Here is a 15,534-nt window from a genome sequence, read left to right as displayed (position 1 = left end):
ATTATTTAGTCATGATCTTAACCTTAATATATGTAAATACATACTACACAATACATTGAAAATATTATATGTATATATTTTTGATTACTTAATATTATCCTAAGTAAGTCCTAACTTATAAACTTTCAATATTTATATTTTTAAAAAATTAATTTAGTTTAGAAGACACACGGACACACGTATAGCATTTGTTTGCTACAGGCTTCAGCAAATTACAAGCTTTGGTAAAAAATTACTAAATCAAAGAGGCCTTCAAGTCAATGACAATATTATGACCAAAAGGTATTGAACGTTATAAAAGAGTTGTCATTATTAAAATATTAAGTATTGATATAATAGATAACTGTTCCATTTTATAGCATATTCTTTTGATTAGCTGATGGTACTATTCAACTATTGGTATCACTTATTGCTAAGATCAAGTTGTGTAAGGTTAGTAATCTATAGCAGAAATTTTATTGTTTTATATATTTTTATAAAATGTTGAAAACGAATATTTTGGTTTTTAAAAATTCTTACGTGGAATGACGTTTCAAAAATCTAAAATAAACACTAGTAATTCGTTATAAAGATCAATTTTAACATTTTTTTTTAGTTTTGGGACTGATAATCGTAGGATAATCAATGTGGTACACATAAGCGGAAATTTGGTGAAATTACTTGGGGGGGGCTGTGCACTATAATATATGCTCATTACACCTATATAATGCTAAGACCTGTACTTTAAGCTTCTGGAGAGGCTTAGTCCCCTCGAGCACCCCCCCCCCCCCCCGATTCCCGCCTATAGTGGTACGCTTAAATTAAAATAATGATAATTTTTATTTGACAACTAAAAAATATTTACACAGATAATTAACTTATTATCTATATCTGTGAATATTATTATTTAATATCAACAATCATGATAATTGACAATTTTGAATTCAGTTATTTTACCGGACATATTTTAGTATTGAAGTTAGATTGGTGGGATTTTTTTCTTTTCTTATTTCATTTGGTACCTAATTGGGAATTTGAAAATTTCCGAATTTGATTTTTTTTTTTATATATTTTCATCTTTCATTACTTCAGTAGAATTAGGGTATCACTGCGGACAACCATCTGTTGTTGACACTGTTATGGTGAACACTGATACCGACAACGGCGACAACAGTATGATGATACGAGACCGTGTTCAAACAGCAACAGTATATTATATTCGATATATTACTATAACCCAATATTTTTCTTGTGTTGGTTGGCTATGGAGGTGCAAGATAGATAACATATACGTCCGCCGTCCGCCGTTCCATAGTTTTGACTTATATACAGTATAATACGCGTCTGTGCGTGCGCGATCGACTCTACTCAGCATAAGTTTTTGTTTTGCGCGCGCGTGTTTGTGTGCGTGTGCGTCTATGGGTGTGTGTGTGTGTGTTTTTCTCATCAAAACGTCTATTGATCTATGAGGCGAAGGCAATCATCGTAGTCGTCATTCGACAGCGGCGACAGGTGTTCCCTCAAACGACGGTGATTTCCATCTCGTTTACTGTTTAGTGTTAGATCGTTGTTGTGGTATCTGTTGATTTGCATATAACCGATGATTAGTGGATTACCGTTCGCTGATTGAAAATTTGTCGAACATTCGTTCGTTGCTGAACTGCTACAGTAAAGTAGCATGGTGGCTTGGACGGTAGCGAACAATTACGACATTCCCGGTGGTGTCTAATTTGAACTTTTGCGATGTCAGTAGTGTGCCCGACATTGTTGAATCTCGTAGGATCTCGTGTCATACGTGGTCCCAGCTGGAAATGGAACAAACAGGTAATTTCAAATCGAATTTTCGCTAATTTGCTTATTATTTGATTATAATAAAGGTTTTCATATGGATGGCTGGCAGTAACGATAAAGTTTTGCAATTTAATATTATTGTTGTATTGCTTATATTAGGATGGAGGAGAAGGCTTTTTAGGAACAGTCAGGAGTTTTGAATCTCATGAAGAAGTTGTTGTAGTCTGGGACAATGGAATAGCAGCCAATTACAGATGTTCCGGTCAATATGATTTGCGTGTTTACGACAGTGGACCAACCGGTAAGACATTGTGCTTATTAAATATACTTTAAATTTCAGACATCTGCTTGCTTTTTAGTCATTAATATCTATTAGAAATAATCAATATTAATATTGATAATATTCAGTTTGATTTAGGTAAAAGATAGTTTTACATTTTTTATGATAAAAACATTACATAGGTATGTAAATTTTAAGTAATTGTTATTATTAACTAATATTGTAAAAGTAATACAATTTAATAAATTAAAAACAAACTTGCTACTAACCTAATAATAATATATAGTTATATACTAAAAGAAATTTGCAGTTTTAGAAAAGTTATATTTAAATTGTTTTAACTTAGATTTTGATTTATTTCATTAGATTTTTCTGATTATATTCTCATACTATTTTAAAAATAAAATTATTTGTTATTTGTGTCTAATATAGGGTGATTTTTTTTTTATGAAACAATACTCATTATTTCAAAATCTATTAATATTTTTTATATAATTTCCTGTCAAAATAAAACAACTAATAAATAATTTTTTGAAAAGCATATTTTTATCATTATACATTTTAAATATTTTACTATTTTTAATTACAACATACACTTTTAATTTCATGTTTAGAATATTTTTGGGAGTATTTTGATACATGAAAATCTAAATTTGGATGAGTTATTAGTAGAGTTCTGGACTTCTAGCATTAAAAATACTAAAATATGTACTTACATATGACTCGGTCAACTTAAAATATGCACTTAAAAAATAAAGTATCAGAACCAAATTCTGTTATAACAATTTTAAATGACCACATACTGATTGTTTTCCCTTTGACATTTTTATTATTCAATTTTAAAATTAAAACAATGAAACGCACAGGCAAACTATGAACTGAACTCTTAAATAATAACAACAAGCTATAATTGTGGCAACAATTGTGACATATTAGTGCAGTTTATTGATCACTAGAGTCTGGATTTATATTCTGTTAAAACGTTTGAAATATGATGCTTATATGCAGCTAAAATTGATTAAATATTCCCAAAAATATTCTGAAAAATGTTGATAATACTAACTAATAAGTAAAAAAATAAAAAAGCAATATGATTATTGATTATGATTATGAATTTATAATTTATCATTATTTATATAATTATATCTTATGTTACATTATTGTCTTATATATGATGAATATTCTTCAATATAATCCAATATTATGGAAATATGCTAAAATATTCTATAATATGTACCATGTACTAAAATATTCTGAAATATTCTCTGAAGTCAAAATATGCACTAATATGCAAAAAAAACTTTTTTTGATAGATTCTACAGGTTATTAAATGCAAACATTTCTTACTCCCATCAAACAGCATATGCTTGTTAAAAATATGTTTTTGCATAAAAATCCAGACTCTATTGATCACACAATAAATTAGATTATTTTCTTCACTTCCCGAGTGTTAACAAATGTAGCCTGTTGATAAGTAGTACGCATATCCTACGTCTTTCAATAAACCAACTCAAATAAGTACGATGTGTATGTGTTTGATCGTTTCAAATTGCTTCTGCTGAGTATCTATAAATTATGTTAATGTGCAACATTGTTGTAACAGATATACAAATAATCGTACTATACTCAAAACAAAAATTTTGTAATTAATCGTTCAACATTTTTTAACTAATATATTTTGAGCAATAATATTTTCCATAAATTGTTAATAATCATTGAACATAAATAATAATAAATAATCATTGTGTCAATATAGCAAAAAAATTTTAAAAAGTGCAAAATAAAATTTTATACTTGAATTATCCCTACTCTAAAACATATTTGTATATCACCCTGTTATGTTTTACTCAGTGCCTCGACTTGGTGAGGGACCCAAAGGGATGGAGTACTCCAACTAATTTTTCAGAAATTTTAGCGTATCCCTACTATTATTTTTAAGGGAAAAGCACGGGACGCTTCATAATTTTTCTTTTTTATCAAAATGCACGAAATACCATCATAATTTTTCTTATGGATTATTTAAAAATCATGCATCTATAAAAATAAATAGTTAAAAATCTATTTTTTTTTTATAACATTTATGATGGATATGCAAATGCTATAAATCCTGAACCCGGGTTATAATTATTTATAGCTTGGGTAAGTGGTGTTATTTTCACTAAAATTTCCTCAAAATGTTGGTCTACTACTTTGTTCACCTAAATTTTAATAAAATATTTTCAAAAAGTTTATAGATTTTGAAATAATAAGTGTTGTTTGGTAAAAGAATCATTCAGTATAATATAGTATATCAAAATAACTACATATCTTATTTTATAGCTAAATTTTCAAGTTGTACATAGATGCTAATCATATGTTTTTAGTTAAACTCTTTCAGCATCTTTATTTATTTAGTATTTTTAAGTTTTATAATAAAAAAATTTAATGAATTAATAATTTATATATGAAAAAACCTATGTATGGTATTAGTTTAACATTTCCTTATTCATTTTTTAATTGGTTATGATTCATAACTTATGAATATTTTAGTTAGAAAATGAAACAAAGTTTAAACTAACATCATTAAGGTGTAATAATTATCTGGAACATATATTTAAAAACCAAATTTTGTTTACAATTTCTGTTTCTATTTTGTTTTTGTTTTTTATTGTTGTATCAAAAATATTCACGGTTTGAATTTTCATTTTTCATAGGACATAGTAAACATGAAGGAGTTGTTTGCAATTCATGTAAACAGTCACCTATCATTGGACATCGTTGGAAATGCATGAACTGTCCTGGAAATGAGGTTTCAAGTGATAGTTCTGTCGATTTGTGCTTTATGTGTTATCATAGTGATAAACACAATGTTCGACATAGGTTTATATTGATCCAACAGCCTGTGCCAAAAGAATTATTAAAAGACCCCCGTAGTCTTGGTGAAAATCCAGTTATATTAGACCAAAGGAAAAAATCTAAAAAAATAACATTGCGTGGTATATTCCCTGGTTCACGGGTTGTGCGTGGTGTTGACTGGCAATGGGATGATCAAGATGGAGGATCTGTTAACCAAAGGGGTTTGAACAATGCTGTTTCACAAACAATTGTTAAACGTGGTAAAGTGTGTGAAATTCAAGACTGGTCTGCTGTAACGGGTAGTGTTCGCTCAGCCGCCTATGTCCAATGGGATATTAATGGTAATACAGCTGGGTGCGTCAAGAACTTGTATCGTGTTGGATTTGAAGGAATGGTATGTAATTATTAGTTAATTACACATCATAAATTGTATCTGTTTTATAAACAGTATTTTGATAAATTCATATATTTCATGTTTTTTGTTCATTAGTCTGACTTGAAATGTGTATCTCCATCTAAAGGATCAACAACTGTATATCGAGACCATCTGCCATTGTTAGGCCAACACCAGCACCAACAGCGGAATGACCAGCATAAGCCAGGAGTGTTAAGTTTAAATCATCTACACAATCATCTACAATATCAACAATTAGAGATCGGTGATAGGGTAAGAAGAACTTTTTCCACCTTTCTTTTTTAGTATTTTTTTTTTTTCTGTACTTGTTTAATGTACAAAAAAGTTTAATTTATTATAATATGTAATAATAAATTGTTTTTATTAGGTAAGAGTGGATTTGGAATTGGACGTTGTACGAGCTATGCAACAAGATCATGGAGGCTGGACAGATGGCATGTATGATGAATGTTTGGGAGGCGGAGTTCTAGAAAATGCTTCTATTGGGTCAGTGGTTGGTATTGATGAAGATCATGACGTTGTTGTTTTATATCCAAGTGGCAACAGGTGGACGTTTAATGCGGCTGTACTTACAAAAGTGGCAGGACTTGGTGATCCAGTGGCAGGCAGTTCAAATTCAGCTGAAAGTACATCACATGATGGACAGATTATTAGAGTAGGATCAACTGTAAAGATTTCTAATGATGTGGAATATGTGCGTCGTTTGCAAAAAGGCCACGGTGAATGGGCTGATGCTATGTCTATGGTAAGATTTAGTAATGTAGTAAATTCTGTGTTTAATTAAATCAACTTATTTATTTTATGATACTTTGTTGAAGATGTCATCTAATTTTAATATTAATTTTCGTTTAACATAATTTAAAATAATTGTTTTATTTTTTAGACTTTGGGTGAAATTGGCTATGTGCAACAAGTATATGATGATGGTGATCTCAAGATAGTTGTATGCAATACATCTTGGACTTATAATCCACGAGCAGTTACCCTACTAAGTACAAATAATAATGGAGCGGAAGGTGTGTGTGATAATGGAATTGATAAATTTAAAATATATAGTGCAAAACCAAATTATAAAAATTTAACCAAAATACAATAAAAATAGTTTATGATATATTTTAATAAACATGAATACTATAAAAAAATTTATAAATATGGGGGTTAAACAAAATAAACTAAATAATTACTTTGTAACTAATATTCCTAATGCATAAAAGTTGGAATAAACCATAGTAAAATTATCATTAAATAATATTATCTGGTTTATTTAACTATTAGCTGTAAGTTATTATAATATATAAAAATATAAACTAATATAATATAATTTACGATACATATGAATTGTATTTTATTTTTTGGAAGATTAAATAAAAATAAAAAAAAATAATTAATTGTTAATATGACAGATAAAATGTGAAATATTAAAATTATAAATTTTATGGTTTGGATACTTTTTAAGTTAAACTTGAGATGATTAATAATTGATTTCAAACCTATATTTTTTTCTGATAAAATATATTTATTTATCAAAAGGTAGGATCACTATAGTCTTTCCAGCGAGAGAATGCGCCGATTCTGTGCTGCCCTCCAAGTCACCATGCTATCAAAACTGGTTCGCTTATGGCTGGGTATCATTTGGGAATGCGTGTTCTCTTGCTGGATAGTGTATAGTTGGCATTGGTTACATAATTTTGGTGTAGAAGCTTGATTTTATTTTTATTTTTGTATAATAATGATTAGTATTTTACATCAATCTAAAAATGTGTGCTTGTCTTCTTATTAAATAGTACCAGTTTTTAACTGTAATTGAAAATTAATTTAGTTAATTTATTCTTATATTTTTAATTAAAAAGTTTTTTTATTATTTAATATTTTAATTAGGGAATCGGGACGAAACTCAAAACGATAGACGGCTTAGATTAGCTCGTGAAAGGGATGTAATAGGACGTGAGCTGGTGACATCGGCAGCCAATGGTGATGCCCAAAATTGTCGTAGAATTTTGGAGAAAGAAAGACAAATTAAAATGAGTCAAATGAACCAAAAACCATCTGAAGAGCCGATGACAGTTAGTTATGTTCTCACGCCAAGACAAGCTGCAATGTGTTGTAATTACACACGTCCACCCACTGCTGAGGAGTTGATACTGACAAATTTTGTGAGTAGTGGCCATACGTCTCTGCAGGCTGCTGCTCAAAACGGCCATGTCAATGTTTGCCGGGTGTTAATAGGAGAGTTTAACGCTGATGTTGAATTTCAGGTACAGAAATTATTTAATTGTTATTTAATTTTAGCAATTAAAATATTCTTCCATAATACATAACATATTGTATTTAAATTTTTTGCAGGATAAAGATGGTGATCGTGCTATTCATCATGCTGCATTTGGCAACCAGCCACAAGTGGTGCATGTACTGTGTGCTGCTTTTGATGCTGATATAAATGCGCGCAATAAACGAGGACAAACTGCTCTGCACATTGCTGTTAATCGTGGGTATGCTGATGTATGCCGTATCCTGTTACGTCTCAATTGCTTACCAAACTTGCAGGTTATTATTAATTAATTTTAATATTATACAATTAACAATTATTTTATATTTGTATGGATAATAAATTAAAAGATAACTTACTTATAAGGAATTAGCTTTTTTTTTTTCATAATAGCCATAAAATAATACGTTTATTTTAAAGTTAAATAAATATGTTTAAATTGTTTAATATTACAGAAATTTTAAATGATAACCATGTCACACATTGTATAGGATTTAGTTTCATTATTTGTACCCACAGCCGGATTGACAAGCTATCAGCCTACCGAGTTTTAGTAATTTCTAACGTTTGATTACAGCTACAGCTACTGTACAGTTAAAATAATTCAAATCAATTATATTTTCTACCAATGTTTGTACTAATTTTTCACAAACATAAAAAATAAATAAGACCAAACACTTAAAACTAGCCCATATTTTGAGCAGTCCGTTGAGTTTTCCTTGGTAACTCGCCAGACCAATCCGGCCCAGCTTGTACCCTTTATGTTATAGGGTTCTATTGATACTCGTTTCATTTTAAAACTAAAATATGGAAAAGACTGTAGATTAGATTCAATTATTTTTCCACATTTAGACAAAATATATTATTGCTTAATCCCCCAGAAATACAGAAAATGTTTTTTATATTGCCCTTTAGAATAGACATTTATGATAAATCTTAGTGTAGTATTCTTTAAATTGTCTATTTAATAATGTGGAAATTATAAATCATTATTGTTTATTAAATGAAAACCAAGACTTCACAATGATATATTTTTATTAACTATATTTATTTCTGTTATGTCAAAAGGACAACGAGGGTGATACACCACTACATGATGCCATATCCCGTAGACGAGATGATATCGTAGCCATGTTAATGGAAGGAGGAGGTGGAAGCATTGTCACTAGTAATATACCTTCGAGTGCTGTTGCTGCCAATGTTTTGAGTGGATGCGAACGTGCATACGACCGCTTACCGCCTGTGCCAGTGTCTATAGGGCGAGCTATGACAAGTTCTGCCTTGAGGGATAATTCAAATGTATCAGATACTGTCTTAACAACCAATGTTGCTGCCAATGCTTGTGCAACACTTAAGGACGATAATGTTGCAAATGCTGCTATAACCGAAGTGCAAAACGAAAAAAGTGGATCTTCTGTAATTAGTAATCAAGAAGAGGGTGCTGCTGGATGTTCTACTGCCACTGCATGCTCTTCTGCCATTGCATGTTCTTCTGGGGAAACTGCAAAATCCATAGAAACAAGTGAAAATGCTGTAGCAGCAGTTGAAAATCAAGTTACTACTGCTACAGAACTCGGATTTCCTGCTATAGGATCACCATCAGCTGATCTCATGGTAGTTAACACAAATGGTTTCAACCCGTTGCAACATGCAGCACTACGTGGTAATCCAGGGTGAGTAATAAATTCATTTATACTACTAGCTTAAACTTTTACGGTTAATTATAATATTAAGAATTGAGTTAGAACAGAATAAGTGAAACACTTGAAGAATTGCATTTAATTTATGTTGTTAAATAAACTCTGTAGATTTTGCAATAGGGTAATAGGGGTCTAATATACGATTTACAAAACGAAGTTGTCTTCATAAAATCATCATATAAATGGTAGTGGTACAATTCATGTGATTTGACCGTTTATTATTATTTTTTATACCTTGTTTAACTCTGATAAAACTATTAAACATTGTAATAGTCGACTTCCTATAATTTTGAATAATTCGTGTTAATGTGTTTCAAGTATCCATGATTTTTGACTAAGTGGCAAACAATTAATTAATATTATATATTAGATAATATAAATAGTTTTTTTATATATTTTGTGGATCGTATGTTGGATTAAATAAGTTTTGGCATATTGAATATTAATCCGCTATCGGCAATAGGGATTTTTAGTTGTAGTTGGAATATTCACGAATTAATTGATTTTATTTTCCCAAGCTAGTTATTTTTTAACCAAACAATAATAAATTGTTTTTCCAATGCTATCAGATATCAACATAATGTCACTGACTGTCTAAGAGTATTTCTGACTATTCTCTATCTGACTTATTTTGTTATTTATTAATGTGATGAGTTCAAAATTATTTTTAGAAATTGAGAATATTTTAATGCATCATAGGAGTGATCCTAGTTAAACTTAAGCTTATAAATTAAAAATTTAAATCTTGATTAATGATCAAACGTTTTGAATTTAAAAATTTGATTGTAATGAAAATTAAATTTATTATACTAACAAAAAATAATAATTTTTTTAAAGTTCTGGATTAAATAAGTAATATAAATAGTCTTTTTTTTACAATATGTTAAGTTTTATTGGTTTTCTGTCCACTTAACAAACAAAATAAGTAAGTTGTTTTCCAAATTTACGTTTTTTTTTAATCTGCAATTCATATTATCGACTAAGCAGTTAAAATATGTTTTAAATTAGTACTTTTTATTAGATTTGGATTATAATTTGTATGGTTCTCAAGTATATATTTATAATTCACATTAACTTCAGTATATGTATGCGCAGTGGCGTATTTTCTAAATAACTTATTTGGGGGGGGGGGGGGTTAAAATTTTTAAAAATCATATGATAAAGCTTATTTGTTTCATCTTACTTTGAAATTAGGAGTAAATAAGAAATAAAATGAGTACAAACAATATTAATTTATAGCTGAAAAATGTTGCCGTGCCGTTACCGTATCGCCGTGACGAATTTCTGCCCGGTCGACTACGTGTTGACATCGGTCACCGGCGCTCTACTATTATGGTATATGTGGATTGTGGAAAATATTTTTATAATTTGTTTATCGATAACTCTGTACACAGATACTGGTTAGGTATTTTCTTGTAATTTATAAATAATATTTTACTTAAAAACCTATGGTGCGTTGGTACATAGATCCATGTTTTTTTTTGTTGTGGGGGGTTTGAACTCGGGAACATCCCTTTCCACCGTAAATACGCTACTGTGTATGCGTATTTTGTGTGTGTGTATATATATATATACATGTGGGACATTAGGAGTGGATAGTAGGTAGCAAAGAATAAAAATAAAAAAAATTCAACGGTAACGGGGAAGATTATATGGCTAGTGGTACATATAGCCTGGTGTTTCACTTCTATCAATTGTGTACAGACTGTGGTCAGCAGCAGTTTGTTCGATCACACTGCCGATGTGGGCATGGGTGTGGTCGTGGGGAACTCGGTGATCGTGCACATTTGATGTGATGGCATTGTTCGTGAACGGGTGCAGTGATTGGAGTACCCATGATTTGTGGTAGTGTGTCCCAAAACGGGACAAAACCAGAAAAAGAAGCCCCTCGGATATCATGTGCTACTTTCAACCACCATCGTATTGCACTAGTATTGGACTGAAGCGCTGACTCTATAATCATCCCCTTTTGTATAGTGGTTGAGGAGTATAGGGGGAGGCTTTACCGGACCATTGTGATACATACGTTTAGCATACCTCCCTATCAATAATGTCATAACTGTTCGCCAATTGTCATTCCGAATTTCCGACACTATATACTTATCAACACAACTTAAATTTTTTTATTTTAATTAAAATGGAGTTAGGTTATATAATTTTATGTCCATTTATGCGCAACAATAAAAATCAAACTGAATTATGCTCTCGATACACTGCGTTGCTGCGAATAATATGAGTGAACTAATAGCTAATAGCAGTGATTGCTGCGTCCACACGCGTGTTCTACGTGTACTTACGAAAAAGTATCTTTTATGTAATCATTTGTGTGTTTGGAGTTTGGAATTTCGAAAATGTCTATTATACACATGCAGTATATCAAGATTTTGATGCGTATACGCCTTGAATCACGAATATATTTACGTTTTATCGTCATTTAAAATTATTATGGTTCTCACGACTAAAGTTTTACAATACGCGCTAACGTTTTACATGTATGTGTTTGCGTATATTGCGTGTTACTACTACAGATTAAAAATGCTAGTTGAATTTGAAACGAAACAAATACATTTCTTTCGAGTTGTGAGTAAAGGTATACAAATTTAATTCCATTATTATTTATTATTTCAAACTAGTCACGTGATGTAGCGTCCGAGAAAAGGAATATTGTGGGTTGTTTCGCGTGTTGGAAGTTTTAGGTTGCGCAAATCCTGCACACCTTAAGATATTGTTTAAGGGTGGCGTCGTTTTGCGCGTTTTATGTGTATAAAAAAACTACCGCTAAACACTATCGTATATATTGACGGAGGTATAAACAGTTTATGTACATCTATAAATTAAAAATTACAATACATAAAACTGCGATTGATATACATTAAAATTAAATGCACATAAAATCGTTTTTATAAATTATTACAAGTATACGCGTGTATTATACAACATAATCATAATTTAAATATATAATATTCATTAATTTACAAATATTAAAGGATAATATAAACACATTAAAGGGTTTGAATTATAATACATACATTCAATTTAATCTTAAATAAGTAAAGCACGTTATTGAGATACGATGATTTTTGGTGGAAATTGTAGTTTTTCGCGTGCTGGCTACAGCTGGTTGAAGGGGACCAAATGTAATTGCGGCAGTAACAGCAAAGCATCGCAATCACAGCTCCAGAAAATTATGTGTGAGAATACACATAATAACCGGGAACGAAGTGAACCATATAAAAACTTTGTATTTGTCTTTACGCACGCTGCCGTTACCGCACACAATTCAATTAATATATGTGTATTTGGCCCAGATCCAACCAGCTACAGCTACACGCGTTTCTCAGTTGAAGTAGTGGTAGTAGTAGTTTAGTATCTCGACGCCGAAAAGTGATTGTCTCCATAAAGATGCTGCAAATGTACCGCTTTAATGACAAACGTAATTCTATTGGACTTAACTAATTAAAATGGACATATAATGACCATTAGAGCAATAATAATAAGGATGTGTATGACATATTTTATATATAACAATATTATCATATATATGAAAAAAAAATACAATATTTTGGTCCATAGCAATAACCACCGTTGTTGTCGTCGTAGGCGATCTATTTATACAACAATATAGCTACCTACTAACTATAACTATTACTGTCGTCGTAATACCCGTGCCAACAATTTATTTACGTATTATAATGCAAAAGACACTTACAACGATGTACATATTTTTAGTAATAAGTAAATCACAGCAGACACATTTCATACTTAAAAACTACTTATACAACTTATAAGTAATATAATTTTATTATAATTATTATATTGTATACTACGGACATTACGACGATTACAACAATATTCAGACCATTATACAGTGTAGATTTGATAGATTAACCTCTGTGTTGCCCCCTCGTACGTATTTAGTGGCGGTGCTCCATCGTCACGGGATCGTGTGTTTGCGATAATAAAATATATAAAAAAATAAAAACTTAAAAATTGAATTGATGCCGTTTCGTCTTAGGACAGAAGGGCCGAGTCTACGCGCGTGTTGTATTACTGTGAAAAAAAAATGTACTAAGACCGAGTGCTCACTATATAATATATAAATATATAGTGCTCATACACACATATACTATTATCTATAAACTATCGACTATGTTATAATTTTAATGTACGCGGCACGAGTGGCACGGTCGTCGCGATGGCCGGCCGCGGACTGAACGGACTACGGCGGAACCTCTGGCAGCAGCAGCAGCCGCCAGCAGCCAAGCAGCAGCTCGGCGGCGGTGGCGGTACGCTAACCAGCTAGCTAGCGTTATGCGCGGGTGGACGGGGGTGGGTGTAACTGGTGCAGCGTACTGCCGCCGCTGTGTAAAATACTGTCAGCGTATATTAGGAGGAGCGTCGTCGCTGAGCGGCGTCTGCGCAGCGGCCGCGGCACTCGCGCCGTCGAAAATATCCCCGGGACTCGGTCGCCGGCTTGCGTTGGCGCGGGGCGCGGGGCTGCAGCGGCGGCTATTCGGCTGCGGCCTGAGCCCGGGCCCCCGGGCCAGTCGGTCGACCGCCGCCGTCGCCGCGGAGCTGGCAGCCTGCGAGCGAGCCTTCGCGCGGCGTGACGCCGGAGCGGTGTTTTGGTGCGACGAGGGTGTGGCCCGCGCGCGGTTGCAGCCCTATTCCCCCGCTTCACCGTATCCGTTGTTTCCACTGCACCTCTTGTTCGGTTCCGCAGCACACAACGACAACAACAATTGTCGCCACCGTCTCTGTGTACGTGGTACACTTTTTGCCCGGCTTTAGTCTCCGATCGGGAGGAGGGAAGGGGTGATAGTCGCGGGGGGGGCGGAAGCGGGTTATTTGGTGATGAGTGGTGGGTGGGGAGGGCGTTTGGCCGGGTGAGCGACGGCGGTGGTATTTAAGCGCCGTGCCACCAGCTCGCTCAACGATGCGAGGGGTGATAATAGCGGCGGCTGCCTCTCCTCTGCCCGTCACGACGAGAGCAGAAACTGTCCTCCCCTCCGTCAGCCATCTGGTCGTAACTACCCCCTCCACGGATGCCTTTTTATCTGCAGTGAGGCAACATATATATATATATATATTTATATGCGTATGTGTGTGTGTGTGTGTGTGTGTATGTGTGTGTGTGTGTGTGTGTAGCGTTCACGTCAAGCGTATATAGTTTGCAATCTCGTCCCGTTATACTGCCGCCGTTATGGTTTGGTGGAGGCAGGGTGTTTTGCGCATCACCGGCGGCTCTCGGCGGCAGACGACCGACCGTCGGGCTGGCGGGTAGACGGGTGAGACGAGGCGCGAATAATAATAATAAATCGCGCGGTCTCCGCTTTCCCGTGACGGCCTTTGCCGCCGCCAGCCACTATATTCTCACTGAACTCGTTTTCTGCGTTGCAAACGACCACGTCCCCCGCTACCATTGACTTTCTCGATATAATACACGACGTTATTATTGTTATGGTTGTGTATTATATATTATTATCGTCGTTACATCACCACTACCTCCGCAGCCACCACCACCATGTCTACACACGTATATCCAACGCACCAATTATTAATATTATATATATTAATTGCGCACCCGCCAATTACCGCGTGTCACATAAATATAATGTTATTATTATGGTTATTATAATTGGACATTGAACTTCAACCCCCTCCTGTACAGTCAGTCCCTTTTAAAACGATATTTCCATTTGCCATTACTGCATTCACTACACGTCGAGGCCTAATGTATATAAATGCTATGGTGCAGCAGCCGCGCATGCTACGGAATTCAATTAACAGGAAATGTAAAAAAAAAAAAACCCGTCTACCAGTTTGATTCTAGACTAATTTGGTTTTTTACTAAAAAGTTTCTTTCGTTATACATTTATTGTTGTTCGTTAATATTTACTTTATACCTACGGAAAATCAGTATTCTAAATAAATATTAAAAACAATTTTTCTGCTTTTCCCTGATTTTGGTATACGAGATTAGAATTCGGAAAGGGTGAGACAATTTTATAAATCCATACGTGAGTATAGAATAGGATCTATACATAAACCATTTTAACATAACAATATTATACATTTGAACTGTCTTTATTTAAAAATTTTAAAAATATATCTCTACAAACTGGTACTTGTGGTTATAATATTATGTACCTACTAAACATAATTGTGTAACTAACATTTTATAATTTAATAATTTATATATTTGTGTGTGTGTGTGTGTGTGTGTGTGTGTGTGTGTGTGTGTGTGTGTGTGTGTGTGTGTGTGTGT

At 33.1% G+C, this 15,534-nt stretch overlaps 1 protein-coding gene across 3 annotated transcripts in view; it reads left to right on the top strand.

Annotated features, from left to right (window-relative positions):
- The first annotated feature begins 1,199 nt into the window (after positions 1–1,199).
- Positions 1,200–15,534, top strand: part of LOC132927810 (uncharacterized) — a 41,638-nt gene continuing 27,303 nt past the window's right edge. Inside the window, exons 1-10 of one of the 3 annotated variants that reach the window (XM_060992398.1) lie at positions 1,200–1,803; positions 1,930–2,071; positions 4,744–5,279; positions 5,376–5,552; positions 5,668–5,786; positions 5,847–6,045; positions 6,184–6,316; positions 7,179–7,555; positions 7,644–7,844; positions 8,635–9,239. In XM_060992398.1, coding sequence (XP_060848381.1) covers positions 1,723–1,803; positions 1,930–2,071; positions 4,744–5,279; positions 5,376–5,552; positions 5,668–5,786; positions 5,847–6,045; positions 6,184–6,316; positions 7,179–7,555; positions 7,644–7,844; positions 8,635–9,239 — 2,570 coding nt within the window. In that variant the 5' untranslated portion in view covers positions 1,200–1,722. Of the gene's footprint in view, positions 1,804–1,929; positions 2,072–4,743; positions 5,280–5,375; positions 5,553–5,667; positions 6,046–6,183; positions 6,317–7,178; positions 7,556–7,643; positions 7,845–8,634; positions 9,240–15,534 lie in introns of all 3 variants that reach the window. The other 2 variants (XM_060992397.1, XM_060992396.1) reach the window with 2 other exon arrangements.

This window comes from Rhopalosiphum padi, chromosome 3, assembly GCF_020882245.1.
Source record: "Rhopalosiphum padi isolate XX-2018 chromosome 3, ASM2088224v1, whole genome shotgun sequence".
Classification (NCBI taxonomy): domain Eukaryota; kingdom Metazoa; phylum Arthropoda; class Insecta; order Hemiptera; family Aphididae; genus Rhopalosiphum; species Rhopalosiphum padi.
Note: the sequence above shows the minus strand (reverse complement) of the source record. Positions and strands in the feature narration are given on the sequence as shown.